Source organism: Bos indicus x Bos taurus, chromosome X, assembly GCF_003369695.1.
Source record: "Bos indicus x Bos taurus breed Angus x Brahman F1 hybrid chromosome X, Bos_hybrid_MaternalHap_v2.0, whole genome shotgun sequence".
In the NCBI taxonomy this organism is placed as follows: domain Eukaryota; kingdom Metazoa; phylum Chordata; class Mammalia; order Artiodactyla; family Bovidae; genus Bos; species Bos indicus x Bos taurus.
Window position 1 is genome coordinate 18,108,897 of NC_040105.1, and position 23,372 is coordinate 18,132,268.

Sequence of the window (23,372 nt, forward strand, 5' to 3'; positions counted from 1 at the left end):
GACTATAAAAATAAACTGAAGGTAAATTTCTTATTTAAATGTATTTATATTTTGTAAGGGGATGCAGAAATAATTAACAAAACAAAGAAAATATAACAGTATAAATGGTATAGGGCAAAATTGTACTTTTATATATATACTCAAGATTTAATCATCACTATTATCAGGCATAAACTGTGACAAATACAAAACAAACTGTTTTCTGTAAGAAAATCAGAATCTTGCAAAGGAAATAAACATATATGTAGTTAATTCAACATGATAAGTTTTCTAACAAAACTATGTTTCAAGGATATGGGTATAAAGATGAAGAAGCAATTCACTCTTGACAGGGGAGGGAGGGAAGGCTCGGAGGCAGCCTGTTGTATTGGGCCGATAAGGAAGAATTCAGGAGGCAAAATCAAGAGGTGGGAGAGAGCAGGGCAAGAGAGCTGAGCCTGCTTAGCGACATGTAAGTTCAGTGTGGCCAGATTTCCACACAGGGGATTCTATAGAGAGACTGAAGACTTCTTTTAAAGGTTTTTAAATTATTTATTTGGCCACACCATGTGGCTTCTGGGATCTTAGTGCCCCAACCAGGGATCGAACCTGGGCCCCAACAGTGAGAACACCAAGTCCTAACTACTGGACTACCAGGAAATTCCCTGAAGAGCTTTTTATAAATATCATGTTAAGGAATCTAGGTGTTTTTTTTTTCCCATGCAGGCAATCAGATGTCATTGAAGCATTAAAGAGGAAAATAAAATGAGTGGATGTGTACACCAGAAAGATAACTCAAGGTATAGAGAAAATGCTGGCAAGAAGAGAGAATGGACACAAGGCCACTCATTGGAGGCAATTTGTAGCAAACTAAGTGAAAGGCTGTGAGGATCTGTACTAAAATAGGACATAAAGAGGAAAAGACATAAAGATAAAATGGGAACGACACAGTAAAGATTGGATGTACAGGGTAGGGTAAGGGAAAAAAGGTCTAAAATATTTAGGAATCAGAAAGGAAAGGATCTGGTGATCCACTGAATGTGGAGAAATAATACAGGAGGAGGATTTTGCGAAGAGTTAAGAGGTCAGTCTAAGGACAGTTTGATCATAGAAGATTTCCTGAAGGTGAATTTAGAGGCAGGATCTGAAGCAAAAAAAAAAACAACATTCCAATGTGCCAAGACATAAAAGCTACATGGTGATTCCAAGAAGCAGACTGCTTATATGAAGTAGGAAATAATCATGAGGAAAAATGAGATGGCTGGATTAGGGGGACATGCTTGGACACCAGTGTGTAGTCAGAGGCTGTGGAAATGTCAACAAAAAAGGAAAAAACCTGTCCCTCATCAGTTCTAGTATCACTGGGAGAACTGAATCAAATAATCTTAAAAAATTTTTTTTTCTATCTAAAAAGTAAAGTTTGGAAAACAGAGAGGGGAATCCAAATCTATAATACAACTAGTCTAACGTTATCAACTATTATCATTTTTGTGAAAAATCTAGCACATGGTAAAGCACAAACTTTGTAGCTGGGTTGCTTGGGCTCAAATCTAGATCTGACCTCAGGCAAATGGCATCACCCCTCACTGTGCACCTTGTTTCCTGTAAAATGCAAATAAAAATACTCACCTCACATATTTATAATGAGAACAAATTATTATACCCAAATTAAAGCTGAGAGGATGAAATCTGTTAACATACGTGCCTGACATGCAAGCCTTATATTAGGATTAACTATTGTTTTTTATTATCTTGCTTCTAGTTATAATTTTTTTACATAGTGATAATCCAAAGGCAAGAAATTTTGAGGACAAAGCATTGGATTTTAGAGATGCTATAATGGGGAACTGCAATTTCTTAGGAAAAGAAGAAACCTGATCAAAGCAGCGCTTGAGGAAGACTTCAGCAGCTTTGCAACATCTTTGTGGACTGATCAGACAATGACAAAAGGGAACACCATGCACCTAGGCTGTGGCAGTCACCTGGGGCTAGTGAAGGAAGCAGGGGCTAGGAAGGCAGGTCTGTGAACAGAAGAAGCCCAAACTGGTTGTAGGGGATAACAGAGATGCTAACTGGCTACAAAGCTAAAGACAAGAAAAGACCATGATGTTTTAGCTTTAGAAATATAGGAAGATGGTGACAAAAATCAGGAAATTCGAAGAGTATCAGGAAAGAATTTTCCAGGCAAGAATACTGGAGTGGGATGCCATCTCCTTCTCCAGGGGATCTTCCCGACTCAGGGATCAAACTCAGGTCTCCTGTATTGCAGGCAGACTCTTTATCATCTGAGCTACCAGGGAAGATGGGCAAAACAAAGCAAATGAGTCTTTAAATATACTGAAATATTGCAAGCAAACTCTTTCACAATTACCTCTGGTGCAACAAAATTTGCCGTATAACAAGGAGTCATGAGAAGACCATTTTCTGCTCTTAGTTGTTTAGCAAAGCCAAAATCACAAATGCGAATAGATTCTGGATTGCCAGATTCATCCACATAAAGAATGTTGCTAGGTTTCAAGTCTCTGTGAACCACCTAATTGAAATACAAATTAAAGAGCTGCATTAACAATATGTCTCCATTATGGAAAATTATTTATCACAAACTTAACAAGATGATTGGTAGTGACCTTCACATTATTCCAACAGTATAAAATACTGGTAGTGTAAGTATAACTCTCTCACACAGAACTGTGGCAAGGAAAGGAGGAGGTAAGAACAGTATTTATCTCCCCCCTCACTTTGTCCAATTAAGTGGATTAATGAAAAATGCAAATAGCAGTAATATCTGTCTCCAAGTTATTCACTGTTCAACAAATATTAACTGAATATCTATCATGTACCAGGGTATTATACAAGGAGTTGCAGATAACTCTGATGAACAAGACCTGTAAGATCCTTGCCTTTACATGCCAGGAGCTTACCCAGTAATAAGGGAGGCAGAGAATAAATAGGTGAGTGATGGGGCACAACTCGGGAGGGTCAGGAAGGGTCTCTAGAGGAGGTAACAACTGACTTAAGATCTGAAGAACTGAATGTAGAAGCCAGAGAAGTGGGGGTAGTCATTCTAAGTAGAGGGAATGGTGTGTACAGTGGATAAATATAATAAATGTGTGGACAGGCTCAACGGAACAGGCATGGGGTTTAAGTGTAAAAAGGAAACAAAAACCCAGATTTACCTAAGTCCTGCCTATGTGATATCCAAGCAACAATGGCACACACACAGAAAGATACCATTCCTTTAGAGTTCTGAATTACTTTCTCCCTTTAATCACCTACTGGGATACTTCTTTTATCTTAAGTCTCTCTGATGCCCCTTATTACTTATTAGACCTATGTGTTTCTTCCATCACTCAATTCTTAGTTTATGTTCTAATCAGTAACCTCAGTTTCACATCCTAACATCCAGAACTTTACTTCTCCAGACCAGTTATTATTTTAATAACTAATTACTGCTGAGGCACTAAGAAAAGAACATAGAAAAGTTAGATGACTGCAAAGTCACAAATTCTTCAGTGAAAACTGAGTTCTATTAGTTTCCAGTCACAGTAATAGGCAAATCTTGAGCAGCTACAAGTGAAGAAGCTCTAGAATTAAATGAACACTTTTCACTTGTTAGCTTCTAGGGGCAAAGACAAAGAAAACAAGAATAATGTACTGAAAATAAACTCCTTAGGAAGAGGTCTGTTATTCTTTTCTTGCCTCCCATTCCTCTTTGCTCCTCTGCTATTCTTCTTTCCTTCCTCTCCCCGCTCCCCACCTCTCTCTTGTTCCTCTTCCCTCCCAGACTCACTTCTTAAAAAAAAATGGTTTTCTTTTTTGGTCCATTTACTAAAAATCTGTAGGCAGGAATAAAGGAGGAAAGCACCCACCAGTCAGAATGCAGGTGGCTCTTTGGCCTAGTCTGTTTGAAGGATTTCCTTTTATAAGTGAATACAACTCTGGTTCTTGTCTAAACTCTAAATGGGCCCAATTCTCAAGAGTATGCAGTGGCCTAGCAAAAGTGGTGCTGTTTTCTAGGTCACAAAATCTCACGTACTTCTTGGGAAGTGTAAGAATTTAATGTTTATAAACAAGCTAAAATTTCAAAGAAGAACTTCAGGCTCAATGGGAGAAATCTGCATAGTGGAAAAACAGCAGCATAATTAACGTAATATAGTTATTTTTCTTTACATGCATAAACTAACTTCTACCTTTGTAATTTCAGCTTAAATACTAAGAGTGAAAAAGAAAAAAGGAATTTGTATTTTATACCAAATTTCATAAGGTGTTTTATATACATTAAGTTAATAAAATGTTAAAAATACTTACCCCTTGTGCATGAAGATATTCAACAGTTTTGGTAATAGTAAACAGGACAGCACTGGCCTCTCGCTCAGAGAAAAATTTCTGCCTAAGAATTTTATCCAGCAATTCACCCCCTTTCATAAGTTCTGTCACTACATACACATATTTTCCATCATCATATACCTGTAAAATTCAACACCAAAAATGCAAAAAGTTATGTGAAGCTTTAAATGTGCCCAGCATGAAGTTTAACATAGTAAAGAGAAATTAAAACTCAATTTATATTCAAGGAAAATTTTACTTATCATAACCAATGAAGGATATAAAATTTGTAAACAATTTTATACACATAAAAACTTTAAAATAGGAATTGATGAGACAATGTCAGAAATAAAACCCTCTGATTTCCTTCCGTAAAACTTAACTCAAGGCTATCAAAATAGCTATGGGTGTGGAATGTGAAGGGGCACTGAACTTCTGCTCTTAGGGTGTGTTCCTCTTGATCTTTCTACCTACTAATGATGAGAGGGACTGCTACAAAAACATGTGATTGAGACTTTCCTGGAACTTCTACAACTGCAGAACTTCTATATTTATTTGCACAGTATAGTGAATTATTCTGATTTTGATTAAATTGAAGGACAAGCTGTGGCAAGAATTAAGTAGGAAGATTAAGTAGCAAAGAGAAATTCCATTCAACCATACAGAAGCATACCAATTCACTTCTAATGTAGAAAAAGCAAGCTCAGTGTAATTTTGGATTTATACTCTAGGCAAGCCCAAACTGAAATAACCCTCTCCTTAAACTTCAGGCCTTTTTATTCCCCTCTTCTCATAGAGTTACTGCACAGCTCTGTTTAGCTCCCTAAAAGATACCATGTACTGGGGCCCCGAATATGGAGAAAACAAGGTACCTGCCCTCAAAGTTTTTATTCTAGTAAGGAGAAACAGACATAGAAATGAGTTTTAAAAAATGTTGGCGATGCTGTAACAAAAGTGGGGATCATTTTAGAGACTTTGGAATTTGACATGAAGGAGCAAAGATATAAAAAATAGCAATAGCTTAGGGAATTCCCCAGGCAAGACTGAGATTAACTATTCAATATTTTCTACATTTCCTTTTTAATGTATTGGTTGGATTCTTGGAGGTTATATTAATTAAAGAGTCACTTAAGTGAAACAGCTTCACATTTTAATGGATTATATTAACCTCCTCTAACAAGGAACAGTGATACATTATTCTGAGGAAACTGGAGTTTCAGTTAGGAAGGATAAACGCTGGAATTCACAAAACCTCAGAGGTGAAAGGTACCTTAGGAGTCCTCTGGCTGAGTTGGCTACATGACATTTCTGGTCTCTAACACCCAGACATGGCCTCTAAGCCCATATGAGCACGATCAACAAGACAGGACTTAATGCTGCCTGGGGAGTTTGCACCCTTTGTCAACATCTCTGTTATCACAAAAGCCAATGGTAGCAGGAAGGGAAACTTCACTTGTTTTGGGGGTGGTGGTGGGCAGAATATGAAGCCTGAAGGACGTAATGCCTTAGCTAAGTCTTAGATTGTGGTAATTAGCCAGGCAAAGAAGGGAAACGGTATTCCCAACAGAGGGAATCACATAAAAGAAAGAGCAGTAGAAGAAAACACACACACAAAAATGTACATACTTGAGCATGGCTGGAGCACAGGGTATGTGAGGAAGTGTGAAAACTACAGACGGAGGAAGGCAGGGACCAGAGGTGATGGGCAGCCTGAACTACAGGCAGGAAAGTAACGTGGTTACTTCCATAGAAGTGGTAGCTCCCTCTGGCACTACTATGGAAGACAGTTTGGGGAGCCTATGGAGCCTCCCCTATGGCTCAGATGGTAAAAAATCTGCCCACAATGAGGAAGACCTGGGTTTGATCTCTGGGTTGGGAAGATCTTCTGGAGAAGGAAATGGCAACTCACTCCAGTAATCTTGCCTGGAGAATTCCATGGACAGGGGAGCCCGGCAAGCTGTAGTCCATGGGGTCGCAAAGAGTCAGACAAGACCAAGTGACTAACACACACACACACACACAACCGGAACCTGACCTAGTTCAACCTGAATATAATTAATACCTAAGTGTTCCAATAAATACTGATATTAAGAGCAATAATATCATTAGTACTTTTCTTCTTAAAGGCAGAAAAATTAACTATATACATGATTTTTTTCTGTAACTTGAATTATGTATGTTGTCCTCTATTTTTTTTGCTCACTATATTGAGTCCTTTGTCTAACACATGATTCCAAATGTGAGTCAGACAACTGATTCAAATGATCTATGTTAAACAATCTACTTACATCCTTTAGAGTAATAATGTTTGGATGCTGTCCATAACGAAGAAGAATTTCAATTTCTTCTGTAGGGTCTCTCTTGCTTTTATCAATAATCTAAAAGGCAAATATTTATCATAAAATTTCATGAACTATACAGTATAAACTTTAAGTATTTATAGCTACAGACTTAGGTGTTATTTTGTGTAAACATTGTATTTATAAGCCACTTACCAACGATTTTTACTCAAGTACCTGGCCAGATTGTCTAGTCAAAATTTGAATGCCAGTCTTGATATAGATGGTAAGGCCATAAACTCTATGCCCTGAGTCACATTCACATCAGGTCTGTCTAGTTTAAGTTTGTAACAAGTTTAGGATTTAACAAAAGCTCAAAAGCCTCAAGAAAAGGTACCAAGAACACAGTTAACATAACTTTCTTCCGTTTTTAAATGTCTTAAGACCTTTGGAAACTGAGTTAACTTCTAACCTCTATCAATATAGATAATTAAGAAGAGCAAGACGTATCTTTAAAACCACCACCAGAGTTTGTTTATTGTAATTCAATACAGTTAATGGATTACCTTTACTTTTTTATATAAAATGATTCAATGGAATATCCCATTAGCTGTAAGCTACTTATAAAAAATTAATTAACAGTTAAGTAGAACAAGCTTATTTTTGAAGCTAGGCAGAGAGCTAAGCAGAATACCATACCTAGAAATTCTACTTGGCTAGAATTAACTTTAATTATTATAATAAAGCCCTTTAAAATACTAATTTAGCTTTCCAACCCTTTTATGTCAGCTGCTTCTTAAGAATATTCCTCTAAATGTTTTAATCTGTTAAAGGAATATTCTATTTTTTAAAAGGCAACAAGTTTTGCTTTTATTTCATCCAAAAGGTAGTCTAAAACAAATTTTGTGATCTTCATACTTTTTGTTTTAAAATAGCTTAGTAATTAATATATGTAATAAATACCCAAATGCTCCATCATCCTAGGAAAGAGCTTGTAACTCTCAATATAGCTAAACCCGCTATCTGAAATGGACTCAGTTGTGAAAACAGTTCTTTATTTGGAGAATGGGGAAGACAAACATACAAGTGTCCACTGTGAGCAACTGCAAATGATAGTCTGAAATCAGGCAAATGGATGATAAAGAGGAAAGATACAGGGAAAAGACATGCCAACTCAAAGGAAATGATTTTGCACTAGTCTTGTGAAAACCAGAACACATTGGGAGGCTTTATTTTTTAATTTTTAAAATTTACTTTATTTATTCATTTGATCACACCATGCAGCTTGCAGGATCTTAGTTCCCTGACCAGGGATTGAACCTGTGCCCTTGGTAGTGGAAGGGCAGAATCTTAACCACTGGACCACTGGGGAAGTCCGGTTTGGATTCAAACTTTCTCATAGAGGCATGTGTCTTATTTTTTGGCTAAGAAATTCCTTATTGTCTTAGGACACTTAACTAAATTAAAACAGCTAATGATGATATATTTTATGACACTTGTTCTTATTCTTTTATTGGTTCACAGATCCTTTTAAATGTGAAGGATGTATTAATATTTTTGCCATAAAAATGTACACATACAAAATCCAGCATAAAATTTCGAGGAACTCCCTGAAGGCTTGACTATAAATGGGGACTTCTGAGAATAAAAGGCATGATACTAAAAACCAGGTCAGGTGAAAACTGGTACCGCCTTCCTCAAACTGTATGTATGCTGCCTTATCTTTCGAGCGTACAGGGGAATCTTATGGTTCCAGATTAAGATCCTGAAGATCATTAGTTAGACATTTAAATTACCTTACTTTTTTATAACAAGAGGACACACTTAGCAAAGGAGAGTGTAATTTTTAACTGGTACTAGCATGTATGAATAAGAACTGTTAGAGTTGCATTTTATTTATTTTTTATTTCTTAAATAACACTATTATTACAGAAGCAATACATGTGCATTGTGGAAAATTTAAAAGCACAGAAAGCAAAATAAAATAAAAACATCACATTTCTACCACTATTCATACCTTAATGTACATCCCTTCAGATCTTTTTCTTACTTTTAAGTATTAGAATTGCATTTTAAATCTAAAAACACTTACCTTCACTGCAAACTCCATGTTTGTGGCTTTATGTATACATCTCTTGCAAACAGAGTAGGAGCCAACTCCAATATCTTCTTTTACTTCATACCCATCAGTAAACTGGATACTGTTCCTGTGCAACTGCTACAAACACAATTATAAGTTGATAAAGAGCTCTGTAATGACTTTGGTACATTATGTAATACGGAAACATCAGCATGTACTGTAAATGAATTTAGTAAAATTAAGAGTGAATCTTAACTGCACTCATTCTTCTACAACTTTGTATTTCAGAAGTGTCTATGATAAAATGTACAGCAAGAAATACTCCTTTTTAAAAAGCTTATGTTAAAAAGAGAAAACTGAATATGCAGAACAAAAAACATGGAGCTACGTGGTTTTTGACAGCCTTGCCTGTGATCATTCCCCATTCTACTATCCAAACGGCTACAAGTCTTTGAAGCAAATGGGGAGATGTTTGAAACCTCTGGTATAGAAGAAAAGATTAGAAAGATTCAGAATTAGAACATCTGGATTCTTGTCTTAGATGCACCACTTGTAGGCCATGTACCCTTGAACTTGTGTATTCTCAGAAGGTAAGGATTATAGAAAATAATGTATCTGAAGGTGATACCTATTTTATTGTCACTTTGGACTATCACTAGCCATGCCCTCCTTTCTCTACCCTCAAGTCATAGCTTCATTACAACTCTGTTTAGAGAAGCTGCTAATGGCTTGAGGACTAGTAACAAGGTGTAGGATGATGAACGGCAAATTACTAGTTCTACAAACAGACTGAGGGGAGTTGTTCTGCTCTTGCCTATAGTATTGAAGACACCCCTCAGCATGCCTATAGGTTAAAACTTGAATTCTACAGAAAAAATGTTTATGATTTCTGTTAGGTACAGAAGTTTTGACTTAGAAACTTGCCATACATCACATGCCTGTCATAGTAAAAGGGACAGACTATTTAAACATGAACTTTGTTAAAAAAAAAAAAAAAAAACACCCAGTGTTTAAATTGATTTTCTAGAAAGTGGAAAGCAAGAGGACTGACTTGTAAAAAAAAAACTTAAGTGCAAAAGCAATTTAATCATCAGGCAAATTGAAGCACTATTTATACCCTAAAAACAGCTCAATGTTTCAAAAGATGTATCTAGTTCCCTCTATGATTAGGAAGATGAATTAAATTTATCTCTCAATGATACTAGGATGGGAAGAAATAAAATCTAATGGTTTGTACTACTTGTGTTCCTCTAATAATATTTAATTTAGTAGTGCAGTTTCCTGTTACACACACACACACACACACACACACACACACACACACACACACACAGAGTCACTCAGAAACCTGCTTCTGTAACTTCTTTTTCTCCTGCACTGATCAACAGAGGGGAAAAGGGAAGTAGGGGGCACCCTAAGGCAGTATCCACAGGCATTTTTTCCTAATGACAATGCAGGCTCCAAAAGCATAAAGACATAAACCTGGAAAACTTAAAATTTAAGTTCATTTTTATTTCTTATCTATTTCTATGCCAGAGGCTGGCAAACTATGGCCTCTGGCCTAAATCTGGTTTAATGCCAGTTTTTCTAAATATAGTTTTATTGGCACACAGCCATGTTGATTCATTTATGCCTATGGCTGCTTTTGTGCTACAATGGCAGAGTTAAGTAGTTGCAATAGAGATCCATATAGCCTACAAATCCTCAAATATTTATCATCTATTCCTTATAGAAAAAGTCTGCTGACCCCTGTTATAAAACATCAGTGAAACAGGAGACCTCAGCTCATCATATCTGATCTAATAGAGACAGAAGATGAAACAAACTAGGCCTGATAAACATTCTGAGGCACAGGAGACAAGAGAGACAAGAGGGTAATATTGATCTAAACTCTCTTAGAATTCCACTTTCAAGTCATATAGGTATCCAGGATTTTGGCACATGCAACCTTTTCAAAGGCATAAGAAAGAAATTTCTAAGGGTCAATGATATATAATGCATTTTAAGCTGCTCACTTAAAGTCAGCAGATCAAATCTAACATAATTATTCACACAATGAACTATATCTTACAACATTTCAAATTTAAAATTACTTAGACATTCACTCACCTGAACAATTGAATGCACACCAACTGTCTGCATAGCTTGGCTTTCATCATCTGAGGTAATAGCAACAAAACTAAACCCTCGAAAAAGCTGATGTGCATTAGCACTAGGTGGAATGCCAGGTGAATCTGAAAATAATAATAAATTACTATGAAGGCAACTGCTTTGAAAGGTAATTAAGGGAAGAACTGTCCACATTATGACCTTTCTCACTTATTCTGGAATTCTACTTCTCAGGTATTCAGTGCTTTCAGGATAACTCAGTGAGGCACTGTATCAGAACTGTCCTGATGGCTTACTGCCATCACAACTCGGACATCCTAGTCCCTTAGAGCCCAGAAAATAGCTAATTCATTTGAAGAATATACTAAATGAATGAATTACTGGGTTACGGTTATTCTATATTAGCACTGTCCCAAAGAATTTCCTGCAGTGATGAAAATTTTCTTTATCTGTGCTGCCCAATATGGTAGCCTCTAGCCACATGGAGCTACTGAGAATTCGAGATGTGGTTAGTGTGACTAAGAAGCAAAGTTTTTAATTTTAATCAATTTAAATAGCCACATATTGCTACTGGCTACCATATTAGATGAGTGAGTGACAGTGAGTGAAGTCAAGTCACTCGCTCAGTCATGTCCAACTCTTTGCAACCCCGTGGACTGTAGCCTACCAGGCTCCTCTGTCAGTGGGATTGTCCAGGCAAGAAAACTGGAGTGGATTGCCATTTCCTTCTCCAGGGGATCTTCCCCATCCAGGGATCGAACCCAGGTCTCCTGCATTGCAGGCAGATGCTTTACACTCTGAGCCATCAGGGAAGCCCATATTGGACAGTCCAACTCTAAATAATAACCTAACAATGCTATGGCTACTGGTTAGAGGGAGATACAAGGTTCATCTACAGATAATTTAGGAGAAACAAATTTAGTTCAGTAGTCTCAAGACATAAAGGCAGAATCTAGAAATCTAAACTCCAGTTAAAGTTACTAAATATATAAAATATCAAATGTATATATATAAATTATATATATATATCTCCTAGGACAATCATGGTATGCAGTCCTTAAAATATATTTTACAACATTTACATGTATACTTATTCAAACTGTCTCTGTGGAATCTATTGGCATTAACAAAACAGAAAAATACTTTCACAATACAGCTAATGTTCACTATAAAAAGAAATAATAAAAGCATAATAAATGTGTTATTCATAAATATAAAAACCCAACTAGGCATACTAATATTTATAAACATACTCTAAAGGCTATAGGCAAGCAAAAAACAAATAAATCTACTTAAACATCAACTCCACATATAATTCTTTTTAATATTAGCTTGATATCCTCAGCACTATATATTTAGTGAATTTTACATTAACGTGGCAGTATTATACTGAAAGTGAAAGTCGCTCAGTTGTGTCCAACTCTTTGTGACGCCATGGACTATACAGTCCATGGAATTCTCCAGGCCAGAATACTGGAGTGGATAGCCTTTCCCTTCTCCAGGGGATTTTCCCAACCCAGGCATCAAACCCAGGTAGGAGGATTCTTTACCAGCTAAACCACCAGGGAAGCCCAAGAATACTGGAGTGGGTAGCCTATCCCTTCTCCAGGGGATCTTCCCAACCGAGGAATCGAACTGGGGTCTCCTGCATTGTAGGCAGATTCTTTACCAACTGAGCTACCAGGGAAGCTCCATTATACCGAAGACACCTGCTAAGAAAACCTATCTGGGCAGAACATAAGATAGAACTGCTCTATTCTAAGATTTTCCCCCTATCAAAATAACTTGTATTAAGAAAGCAAAGTAAAATACTTCCATGTATCATCAATTCTATGCATATCATTGCCTATGCATTTGATAAAATTCTATTTGTGTATTAATCCAAATTTCTAAGACTGCCTTATAAAAATAAACACCCTTCAATGCTAATATTATAGGCTGTCAGGCTTTTTGGCTGTAAAGCTTTATATCCAGATTTAAATGGTACACACAAGTACATTTTCTATTTATTTACTTGTCAGTGATAAACCTGGGATTTGATACACCTAAATAAGAGAATATTAAAGTGCAAAATACACCATTATGTATAATGCACATATAAATTAATGAAATATAGCTTACCATTTAAAAGATCACTTCTCTGTAACAGTTACAACAGTAATTTTAGGATATCCTAATACAGGATATGAATCATTTTGAAGTTATCACATCTCACATAAAGTTTAAGCTATGTTTGGGATTTGAACTTTAGAAGTATTTCCACAAACACTATTTATGCTGGAGTACTTCATGTGAACATAGCCACAAGTAAATAAATGCACAACCAAATAATGTTTTCAAATCAGTTTAAGGCACAACATAATTTGCTAAAAGATTTAACAAGGACCTTAATTTCTATAACATGCTATAAAGGATTTACTAATGATCTACTTATTGCAGCAGGGATATTGTATGAAGCGGAGAAATGAGGACAGCATAAAGATTTATATTAGATAAGCTTTTCTGATTGAACAAGAAAAAATATATAGACTGTCTTATATTTGGGTTTTCACATTTTCTCCTTACCTTTGGGAGTTTTTGCAGTAAACTCAGGATCAAAATAGAAAGTATCTTCAGGCCTGCCAGTTGCAGGTTTAAAAGGTGGATGAATTTCTCTTCTATACAGTTTCTGGTAGGGAAAAAGAGAGCCTTAGTCATGTGTTAATTATTAAAAAAAATATTTCAAGCAAGTTTTCATTGGATACTTACATTCCAGTCTATAGTTGAGAAAAATGAATGTCTTTTAATTTCTTCAACTCCATCTGGTCCTGCACCTATCAAAAATTAATTAGCTTTGATTAATGGCAATTTTATTTCAAGGATAGATATACAATGCTTATTTAGTCTTCACTTTTAACACCTGCCCTAGTACTTCATAATTCCACAACACAAATATCCATCCACCCCCCAGAAAACAAATATCACCAAACACAAAAAAGAAACAAATTAAGAACTTTACCTAATCTGTTTGCAGGATTTCGTTTGAAAAGCATTCGTAAAAGACTCTGGGCTTCTGGGCTCAAAAACTGTGGCATCCCAAGTTTGGCTCTAAATAATAAATCCATACAATAACATTTTATTTTTTGCAGGTATCTGTATTTTATTTTTAAAATGAACTTTTAATTGTAAGATAATTGTGGATTCTCTGTTGTAAGATGTAATACGGAGAGATCCTATGTGTCATTTACCCAATTTCCCCCAACAGTAGCATCTTATAAAACTATACTGCGGTATCTCAACCAGAACATTGATATCGATAGAATCCACTGATCTGATTCAGATGTCTCCAATTTCTATTGCACTTATTTGTCTGTGTGTTTAGTTCTATGTCATTTTAAAAACTGGAATTGATTTACCTTATATTATTTTTAGGTGTACAGCATAGTGATTCAGTATTTCTGCAGACTATATTCCACTTTCAGTTATTATGAGATAATGGCCATAATTTCCTGTGCTATATAGTACATCCTTGTTGCTTATCTATTTTATACATACTGGTTTGTATCTGTTAATCCCATACCCCTAATTTGTCCCTCCTGCTTCATCTCTTTGGTAACTGTGTGTTTTCTATGTCTGTGAACCTGTTTCTGTTTTACATATACATTCATTTGCATTATTTTTTGATTCCACATATAAATGACATCATACAGTATTTGCCTCTCTCTCTGTCTCACTTAGCACAACGCCCTCAAGGTATATCCATGTTGCTGTAAATGGCAGAAACATTCTATTTTATGGCTAACCATTTTGTGTGTGTGTTTGTGTTTGTGTGTGCGCATGCACACGTGCACCAAATCTCCTTAATCCAATCATCTGGGGATCTGGGTTGCTTCCATGTCTTGGCTATTGTAAACAGTGCTGCTATGAACATTGGAGTGCATATATCTTTTTGAATTATTGTTTTCATTTTTTCCAGATATATGCCAAGGAGTGGAACTTCTGGATCATATGGTAGTTCTAATTTTAGTTTTTTGGAGAACCTTCCTACTGTTTCCATAGTGGCTGCACTAATTTATTTATGTTCCCACTAAGAGTGTATAAGGGTTCCTCTTTCTCAACATACTCTCCAACACATTTTTATTTGGTTGCTTTGCGTGGCTTGTGAAATCTTAGTTCCCTGACCAGGGATTGAACTTGGGCCCCCGGCAATGAAAGTGTGAAGTCTTAACCACTGGGCCACCAGAGAAGTCCCATCCAGTATGTGTTATCTGCAGGCTTTTTGATGACAGCCATTCTTACAGGTGTGAGTTGAAGTTCTATACCATTTTATCACATTTCTAAGCTCCTATAGCCACCACCAGAGCAAAGGTACTGAACAACCAGGATCCTTCAAGTGGCTCCTTTATAATCCTACCCGCCTCCCTCCTTCCCTGATTCCTAAACTCTGGAAACCATAATGTATCCTCCATTTCTACAAATTCATCATTTTAAGAAAGTTAAAAAAAAAAGAATGCCATGTAAAATGGAACCATATAGTATGTAACTTTTTTCATGCAGCATAATTTCCTTGAGATTCATCCAAGCTGTTGTATTAATAGTTCATTCCTTTTTATTGCCAAGCAGTATTCCATGACAAGGACATGCCACAGTTTGTCTATTTACCTGTTAAAGGACATCCTAGATTGTGTCCAGTTTGGGGTATCATGAATAAAGCTGCTATGAACATTTTGGTCAAGGTTTTTGTGTGAACACATAATAGAATGTTAGCCCAAAGTCTTGTAATGAATTTTTTCATTTTTCAGAATTTTTTAAAGAAGCACTACTGTAAAAGTAAGGGCATCTGGATCTATTACTAAGATCTCTGTGACTTTGGGAAAGCCAATCCCCCTGAGCCTGTTACCACTTCTTCATAAGCAAGGGGATATGGATGTTAGATTAATGGCTGCCAAATGGTAGACTTGGAACCCTTTCTCAAAAGGAATTTAAGAAATCCAACATTTAAAACTGTTAAGAGAACATGTGTTTCCATATACCTATTTTTTCCTTCCATTCCCTTTAACAGCCCTGAAAGGAAGAGGAGCTGGTGGCAAAGGGGTCTGTGGAACATCTAAGATGTCTGTGGTACAGTCTGAAAACCACTGGCTTGGATAAGCTTGAAGGTCTGTTTCAGCTCTAATATATAATTTTATTCTTTTTCTCAACCTACAAATTAAGGAAACCAATGATCCTGTAAGTATGAAAATAATAACAGAGATGGACAAAATGGCTAGTAGAGAAATTTCTATTTCAGGAATAGATCCATTTATTATTCAGTGAGTTGTTATTGAAGCTACTATGTGCTAGACACTGCTTAGAGCTGAGCATACACATAAAGACAGCCCCCAGTGGTGAGTGATGAAGATGGGTATAGGTAACTCTTGTACATTAAGAGACAAATCCAGAAGGGCATATGTGAAGAGCGCTAAGGGAACATGTGTGCATGCTCAGTCTCTCAGTTATGTCCAACCCTTCTGTGACCCACGGACTGTAGCCCGCCAGGCTCCACTAGGACTTCCCAGGCATGGGTTGCCTGGGAAGAGTGGGTTGCCATTTCTTTCTCCAGAGGATCTTCCCGACTCAAGTATCGAACCCATGTCTCCTGTTTGGTAGGTGGATTCTTTACCACTAAGCCACCAGGGAAGCTCAAGGGAACCATAGGGGATATTTATTTTAATATGGGAGATTATAAGAGGCCTTAAGTGCAATTAAAGGTTGAGAATCTATTCATTTGGTCAGTATTCCTTCAATACTTTACCAAATAACATTAATTTCCCTAGACACTAAGCAATAACAACAAAATATTTCATGATCCAATGAGCTTGTGGAATCTCATCTATTATACCCCATGATGGAGACATAAAATAAAAATATGTTGTATATTAAAGGTTGATAAACTTGAGTTAAGAAATCAGTATTTTTCTAAACGTTTTTAGCATCTCTTTTTCAGACAATACCTATTAACATCTTCTATAATTAGGGTTATGTTAAACAACAGAAACAAGGGGAAACACCACCGTACTGGATAACATGAATATAGTAGAGATCTTTAAACAGTGGACTAACAGACCATACTTATTTTCAAGAAGGCAATGCCAAGGGAAGTACAGAATGATCTTGAGTGGTAAAAGGTGGTGGGCAGTGGGCTTTCTACTTAGAAGCTTGACCCTATAGTGTGGGTAGGAGATCACCATGGGTAGGAGATCTGAGAGCTATAAGCAGTACAATACAGAGGAAAGGCTGGGAAAGTGAAATATTTCTGAGAGTGAATTTAGTGAATACCTGTGAATGCAACAGGAAGAAATTAAGAATGATTTCTAGGTTTCTGGCTTGGGAAATAGGGTGCATGGAAATGCTGCTAATTGGGAATACAAGAATAGGAAAAGAACAGCAAACAAAGATAAATTTAGCTTAAAAGTGTTAAGTCATGCATGTTGTTTGTTTTGGGTGAGACATGCAGGTGAGTAAATGGAAATATAGGTTTGGTGTCTGGTAAATTAAGAAAGAGTGACTTGGGAGTAATTAAAATATTTAATAGTTATTGGAAAGATTGATATTCAGGAAAGTGAGTACAGGGGGGAAGAAAAGCACATCAGAGATGGAACCCTGGGGAATGAGAACATTTAAAAGGTGGTCAGGAAAAGAACAATTTGGGCATTAAAAGTAATGACTGCAACTGGCTGAATCAAACAGATTATTAAATCCCATGAGCTTGTTATAGTTTTTTTCAAAAAAAGAAAAATTTAAAAAGTCAAAAGTAACATAAAAACCCAACTCACATTGGACATCACTCCCAGTGGAAGTAACTAAGGGCTCTGACAACTGGAAATAATTAAGAAAAGAATCAAATATTTATTTTGCATTTGTTTGAGTCTAATTTCAAGATAACTAAATAAACCCAGCTGATGAAGAAAAGTTTATCATTTTGGAAAACACCAGCTAATAAATGAAAAAATAACAGAAAATACACCATTTAAAGTCCCTAATAAAAAACTGTTTCAAGTAATGATTATCAATGGATGGAACTATTAGATGAAAGCCTGACAGGGAACTTAACAATGGAGGGATCAGCTATAATCACAAGAATTCATCACATATAGTGGTGCAACACAGTGTTGTAAGTCTCCTGATGTGATGTAACAGGGTGCAAAAGCACAAGCTATGGAAATAATCTTGCAAAAAAGTTTAACCAAAAATGGGATAAAGGAATAAGTGAAAAAATACCACAAGGAGAATTTAAGAAACATCTACATTCCTGGGAAAAGACTAATTGTTATATAACCATGGTAACAAGTCACCAGAACCAGTCAATTGATCAAAGACGATCTGCCTAGGTGAACAGCCTTTCCTTTTTGTTCTTGCAAACCGACCATTCAATAACTGCTGTTCATCTGTGAAAATTAGCCAAACAAGAATGAACTAACTCCAATAACCGGACCTGAGTACCAACAGTCCCACCCAAGTAACTACACTCTTACAGATGATGTCAACTCACTTAAGGCCCTGAAAACCTGCCAGTTCTTGAACTCCACCTTTCCTCCAAACCCTATACAAGAACAGTGGTCTACTATGCTTGGAGAGATGTGGCTGAACCACCATCGCTTTCCCTTACTATCGTAAGCAACAGAACCACCTTTATACTTTTTGTTTCAGATACTGAAAAGTGGTCTTATCTTTTCACAAGATAAATTTAGAAAGTGAAATGATATAAAAGTGACTTAATTTCTACAAGTAAATGGCAGGGGAAAAACAGGAGTACACTGTTCTAAATAAACAGAAGCTTAAGAAATATAACCAAAGGAAATGTCAAACTTGATCTGGGACACAGTTTTGGAGAAAACCTGAAAGATCTGGTTAAGGATTGATATTAGATGACTATTACCATGCAAATTGAAGCAGCTAAGAAATGACATGCCTGGAATGCTTGAAATATCTTAGGAAAGAAGAAAAAAAAGAAAAGACTAGACAAAGCAAATGCAGCAAAATCTTGATGACTCTTGATTGGTATATGTATGTTCACTGTAATCTATTTTTGCAAACTTACGCTGGAAATTTTTCATAAGAGATTTTATAAAGAGAAAGGCAGACAGAGAAGGAATAGTCAAGTAAAAGAGACTAAAACAGGAATGGTTAGAGAGGTGGGAGCAACAGATAAAAAGTAGGAAAAATTAAGTGGGGAGGAGGAGGCCAGCAGGGTCAAATATTCCTCAAAAAGGCCTTCCTTAACTGTCCCACCTAAAACGACTCCTGCCCTCAACTTCAAGAATACCCTGGCTTACTATCCCCACTGCTCCTATTACTATAGTGAATTATTGTATTTGTTTGTTTAGAGTAATTCCTTAGTTTCCCCCACTAGAACGCAAACTCTGTGAGACGACAGAAGATTCTGTCAGTCTTGTTCACACTGCATCCTAAGTACATACATATAGCAAGACCTCAATCATCTGTTGAATGAGCTGTGGGGACAAATGATACAGAGTCACCTTTCAAACAATCTGTCACTAATTTGAGCAACCAAGAAATTACCGGTGACTATAGTGAGAGACGTTTCAACAGGGTGGTAGAAGTGAGCAACAAACAGGCTATGGTTATGATAAAAGCAGCCAAAAAGGTAACAAAAAGCACAGACTATTCTTTAAAGAGCCATAGTATCAAAAGAATGCAGAAAGATGCAGTAGAACCTTGAAAAAAAGGCCAAGTCAAAGAAATGGTTTGATTTTTTTCAACACTAGAGTGTGAGTATTAATTGAAAGGAGGGGCCAGAGTAGATAAGAGTGATGAAGGTTCAGTGAACATTTGTTTACATAGCAAATACTTTTTAACGTTTTTTTTATTATGAAGGATAACATAAAAGTGCAAAAAAACAAAACAAAACAAAAACCCCAAACCAAAGTACACAGCTCAATGACTGACCACAAAGTGAACAGTCATCTGACCAAGAAATATAAGATTTCCAGAACCACTCATCCAATGTAACTACTTTCCTTATTCTGCCACAGGCTTTTGCCATCTAAATATGGACCCTAAGAACTATGTTTTAGTTTGTCTGCTTTTAAAACTTTATAAATAGAACCACCTATGTAGTATTCATTTTTTGTATCTGAATTGCTTTTGCTCAACATTCTTGTGAGGTTACCCAAGTTGTATATAACCGTGGTTTGTTAATTTTCTTTCCTGTATGGCACACTACACCCATGGGCAAAAGACTTCAGCCTATTTTTGTATGGCTTTTGAACTACAAATGGTTTTTACATTTTAAAAGTGTTAGAAAGAAAGAATAAACAATACAAATATCTGATAGAGACTGTGTGTGGCCTACAAAGTCTAAAATATTTATAGTCAATCCCTGTTGTAGTCCATTGTATGAATTTACCATAATTTATTAGTCCATTCTTCTGTTAACAATCTAATTTCTAACTTTTGGTTATTATAAGTAATGTTGCTATGACTATCTGAGTACTGGTTTCTCAATGTGCAAGAAGTACCTTGATACATTTTTCAAGTTCTCTGCACTGAGTTCTTACATAATTTCTAGATTTATTTCTAGGTTTGATTTTTTTATACTATCATAAACAGAATCTTTTTTTAAAAATTACATTTTCTGTTGCTAGTATTCAATCATGAAATAGATTTTATTTATTGACCCTTTATCCAGCAACTCTATCAAGCTCTTATTAATACCAAGGATTTATATCAAGATTTGCATTTTCTATGGACACAATCATTTTAACTAAAGGACATTTTTTCTTTTTTTTGGCCATGCCATGTTATATGGCTTGTAGAATCTTAGTTCCCTGACCAGGGATCAAACCTGGGCCCCTGGCAGTGGAAGTCTGAAGTTCTAACCACTAGACAGGCAGGGAATTCTCAATGACAATTTTATTTCTTCTTTCTAAATCTTAAACTGCACTTCTTTTGGTTGCCTTACTGTACTTGCTAGTACCTTCAGAACAATGTGAACAGAAGTAGAATAATGGGCATATTTGTCATATTCCAAATCTCAAAGGTAAAGCTTTCAGTATTAGCATGAAGATAATTATATGGGTTTGTTCATATTTCAACCACATAATATGAATATCATATCAAGGAATTTCTTATTTATTATACTATATCTAACACTCTAAAATCTCATTTTTTAGTGTGAAGCACTGATTTTTAAATCTCATCAAAACACACGCACTCAAGGCATACTTACTTAAGAATCATAGTCATTGTTTCTTTTCGATCTTTTCCTTGGAAAGGTAGTGTACCAGTGAGCATCTCAAACTACAAAGAAAAATAAGAGGTATTAGTAAGTATAAAATTTTATCAAAAAGACAAAAAGCATCGTTTTAATGACAATCAAATCTTCTAAAATTGCTATAGAATAAAATAAGTGACATATTTTTACTATAGTCACTACTGAACTTTTCAAAAAAATACAAAAAAACCTCAAACCTTACCATCAACACACCAAAAGACCACCAGTCTGCACTCTGAGTATGACCTCGACGATTAACTACTTCTGGAGCCATGTATTCCACAGTTCCACAAAAAGAATATGCTTTCTTTTCATGGTCAATAGACTCTTTACTTAGGCCAAAGTCTGAGAAAATAAATACCAATTTCATAAATACCCTACAATAATTTGTACATACAAAGTTCAAACGTTGACTTCCAAAGTTTACATTAATAGTTCTAATATTTACATTAATTACTTAAAAATTCTAATTCAGGTTTTTAACACAATATGTTACTTAATATTTATATCATGATCAACCTTAAAGGAAATTATATAGAGCAGGAGAGACTATTTTAACAAAATGAGGATTTTTACCTGTTAACTTGATATGACCTTCTTCATCAAGAAGAATGCTGAAAGACAACAAAGTCAGAAAATCTTTTCAAACCACTAAAGAGAGATTTTTAGAAGCTAAAACTGAAATTACTTTGTTAAGCATCAGACCACTACAGTCATTCCAAAACATTGCTTTAGAATGTGAATAAGAAGGCAAAGGTAAAAGAGGAGAAAAACTATTCTTCTGGACACACACATATAACAAATCCCAAAGGCAAAGTGATATAAACTTGTATTAAAGAGACAGGGACACTTGAGAACTATGAGGAAAGGAACTAAAACCTATTCCTGTAAGTTGCTCTTTCTAGTGCCTTTCTACACAGGTAGCCTAACTAAACTCCCTAGTGCTTGAACAACAGACAAAGGGTCTAGAAATTTAAGCCAAATGTGTTAGAGCTGTCACTTTCTTGGTCTTTTAAAAGGCATCTGACTTAGTCATTCCTTCCTAGTTTATTTTCTGACACAACTTACACAATCCTCTTCTCTTCAACACACCTTCCTCACACTCCTTGCTTTTCTTTGATTCATCCTTTTATTGTGTATATTGGTATTACCCAGTGTTTTCTTTTTCAGTAAACTGAGAGCTCCTTGAGACTTTGACCTTATTCATCTTGTAGTTCAGTGTCTGGCAGAGCACAGATAAGAAATGTACATTGCATGAATGAGACCAGTCTGTAAAGGGCCAATACAGCATGCCAAAGACTCTGGAGTTCTTCTCAAGGGCAATGGAGATCATAAAAGATTTACAAGCAAGGAAGGCAGAGATAATCAAATCTGTGATTTTAGAAAACAATTTAGAAGGAAAAATAAAGAATATTTATTGTGCTCTTAGGTATGGGTTATGATAAAGAACAGAAAGCTAACCAAAAAAATCACATGGATCTCAATGAAGTTATGAGCCATGCCATGAAGGGCCACTCAGGACAGACAGGTCATGGTAGAGAGTTCTGACAAAATGTGGTCCACTGGAGAAGGGAATGGCAAACCACTCCAGTATTCTTGCCTCAAGAATCATGGACAGTATGAAAAGGCAATATAATATGACACTGAAAGGTCAGTGCCCAGGTCAGTAGGTGTCCAACACGCTATGGAGGAAGCGGAAAAATAGCTCCAGAAAGAATGAAGAGGTTGGAGCAAAGTGGAAACAATGCTCAGTCGTGATGTGTCAGGTGGTGAAAGTAGTCTGATGCTGTAAAGAACAATACTGCATAGAAAACTGGAATGTTAGGTCCAAGAATCAAGGTAAATTGGATGTGGTCAAGCAGGAGATGGCAAGAGTGAACACTGACATATTAGGAATCAGTGAGCTAAAATGGATGGCAGTGGGTGATTTTAATTCAGATGACCATTAATATCTACTACTGTGGGCAAGAATCCCTTAGCAGAAATGGAGTAGCCCTCATAGTCAGTCAATAAAAGTCTGAAATGTAGTACTTGGGTGCAATTTCAAAAATGACAGAGTGATCTTGGTTCGTTTTCAAGGCAAACCTTTCAACAACACAGTAATACAAGTCTATGCCTCAACCTAATGGTTCTATGAAGACTTGCAAGACCTTCTAGAAGTAACACTCTAAAAAGACATCCTTTTCATCATAGGGACTTGCCTCCAAGTCCATCCACACTGCTGCAAACGGCAAAATTTTGTTTTTTTATGGCTGAGAAATACACACATCTTTTTTATCCATTCATCTATTGGTGGACGGTTAGGTTTCTTCCATTATCTTGGCAAGTGTAAATAATGCTGCCA

At 36.1% G+C, this 23,372-nt stretch overlaps 1 protein-coding gene across 6 annotated transcripts in view; it reads right to left on the reverse strand.

The window, feature by feature from the left end:
* The window catches only part of RPS6KA3 (ribosomal protein S6 kinase A3), a 111,561-nt gene that overhangs the window by 9,697 nt on the left and 78,492 nt on the right, over positions 1–23,372 (reverse strand). For all 6 annotated transcript variants that reach the window (XM_027535117.1, XM_027535112.1, XM_027535114.1 and 3 more), the window contains 11 exons: positions 21,605–21,642; positions 21,231–21,373; positions 20,984–21,054; positions 13,772–13,860; positions 13,522–13,586; positions 13,339–13,441; positions 10,774–10,898; positions 8,677–8,802; positions 6,594–6,683; positions 4,288–4,446; positions 2,351–2,512 (listed from right to left, as the gene is read on the reverse strand). In XM_027535117.1, coding sequence (XP_027390918.1) covers positions 2,351–2,512; positions 4,288–4,446; positions 6,594–6,683; positions 8,677–8,802; positions 10,774–10,898; positions 13,339–13,441; positions 13,522–13,586; positions 13,772–13,860; positions 20,984–21,054; positions 21,231–21,373; positions 21,605–21,642 — 1,171 coding nt within the window. The remainder of the gene's footprint in view (positions 1–2,350; positions 2,513–4,287; positions 4,447–6,593; positions 6,684–8,676; positions 8,803–10,773; positions 10,899–13,338; positions 13,442–13,521; positions 13,587–13,771; positions 13,861–20,983; positions 21,055–21,230; positions 21,374–21,604; positions 21,643–23,372) is intronic.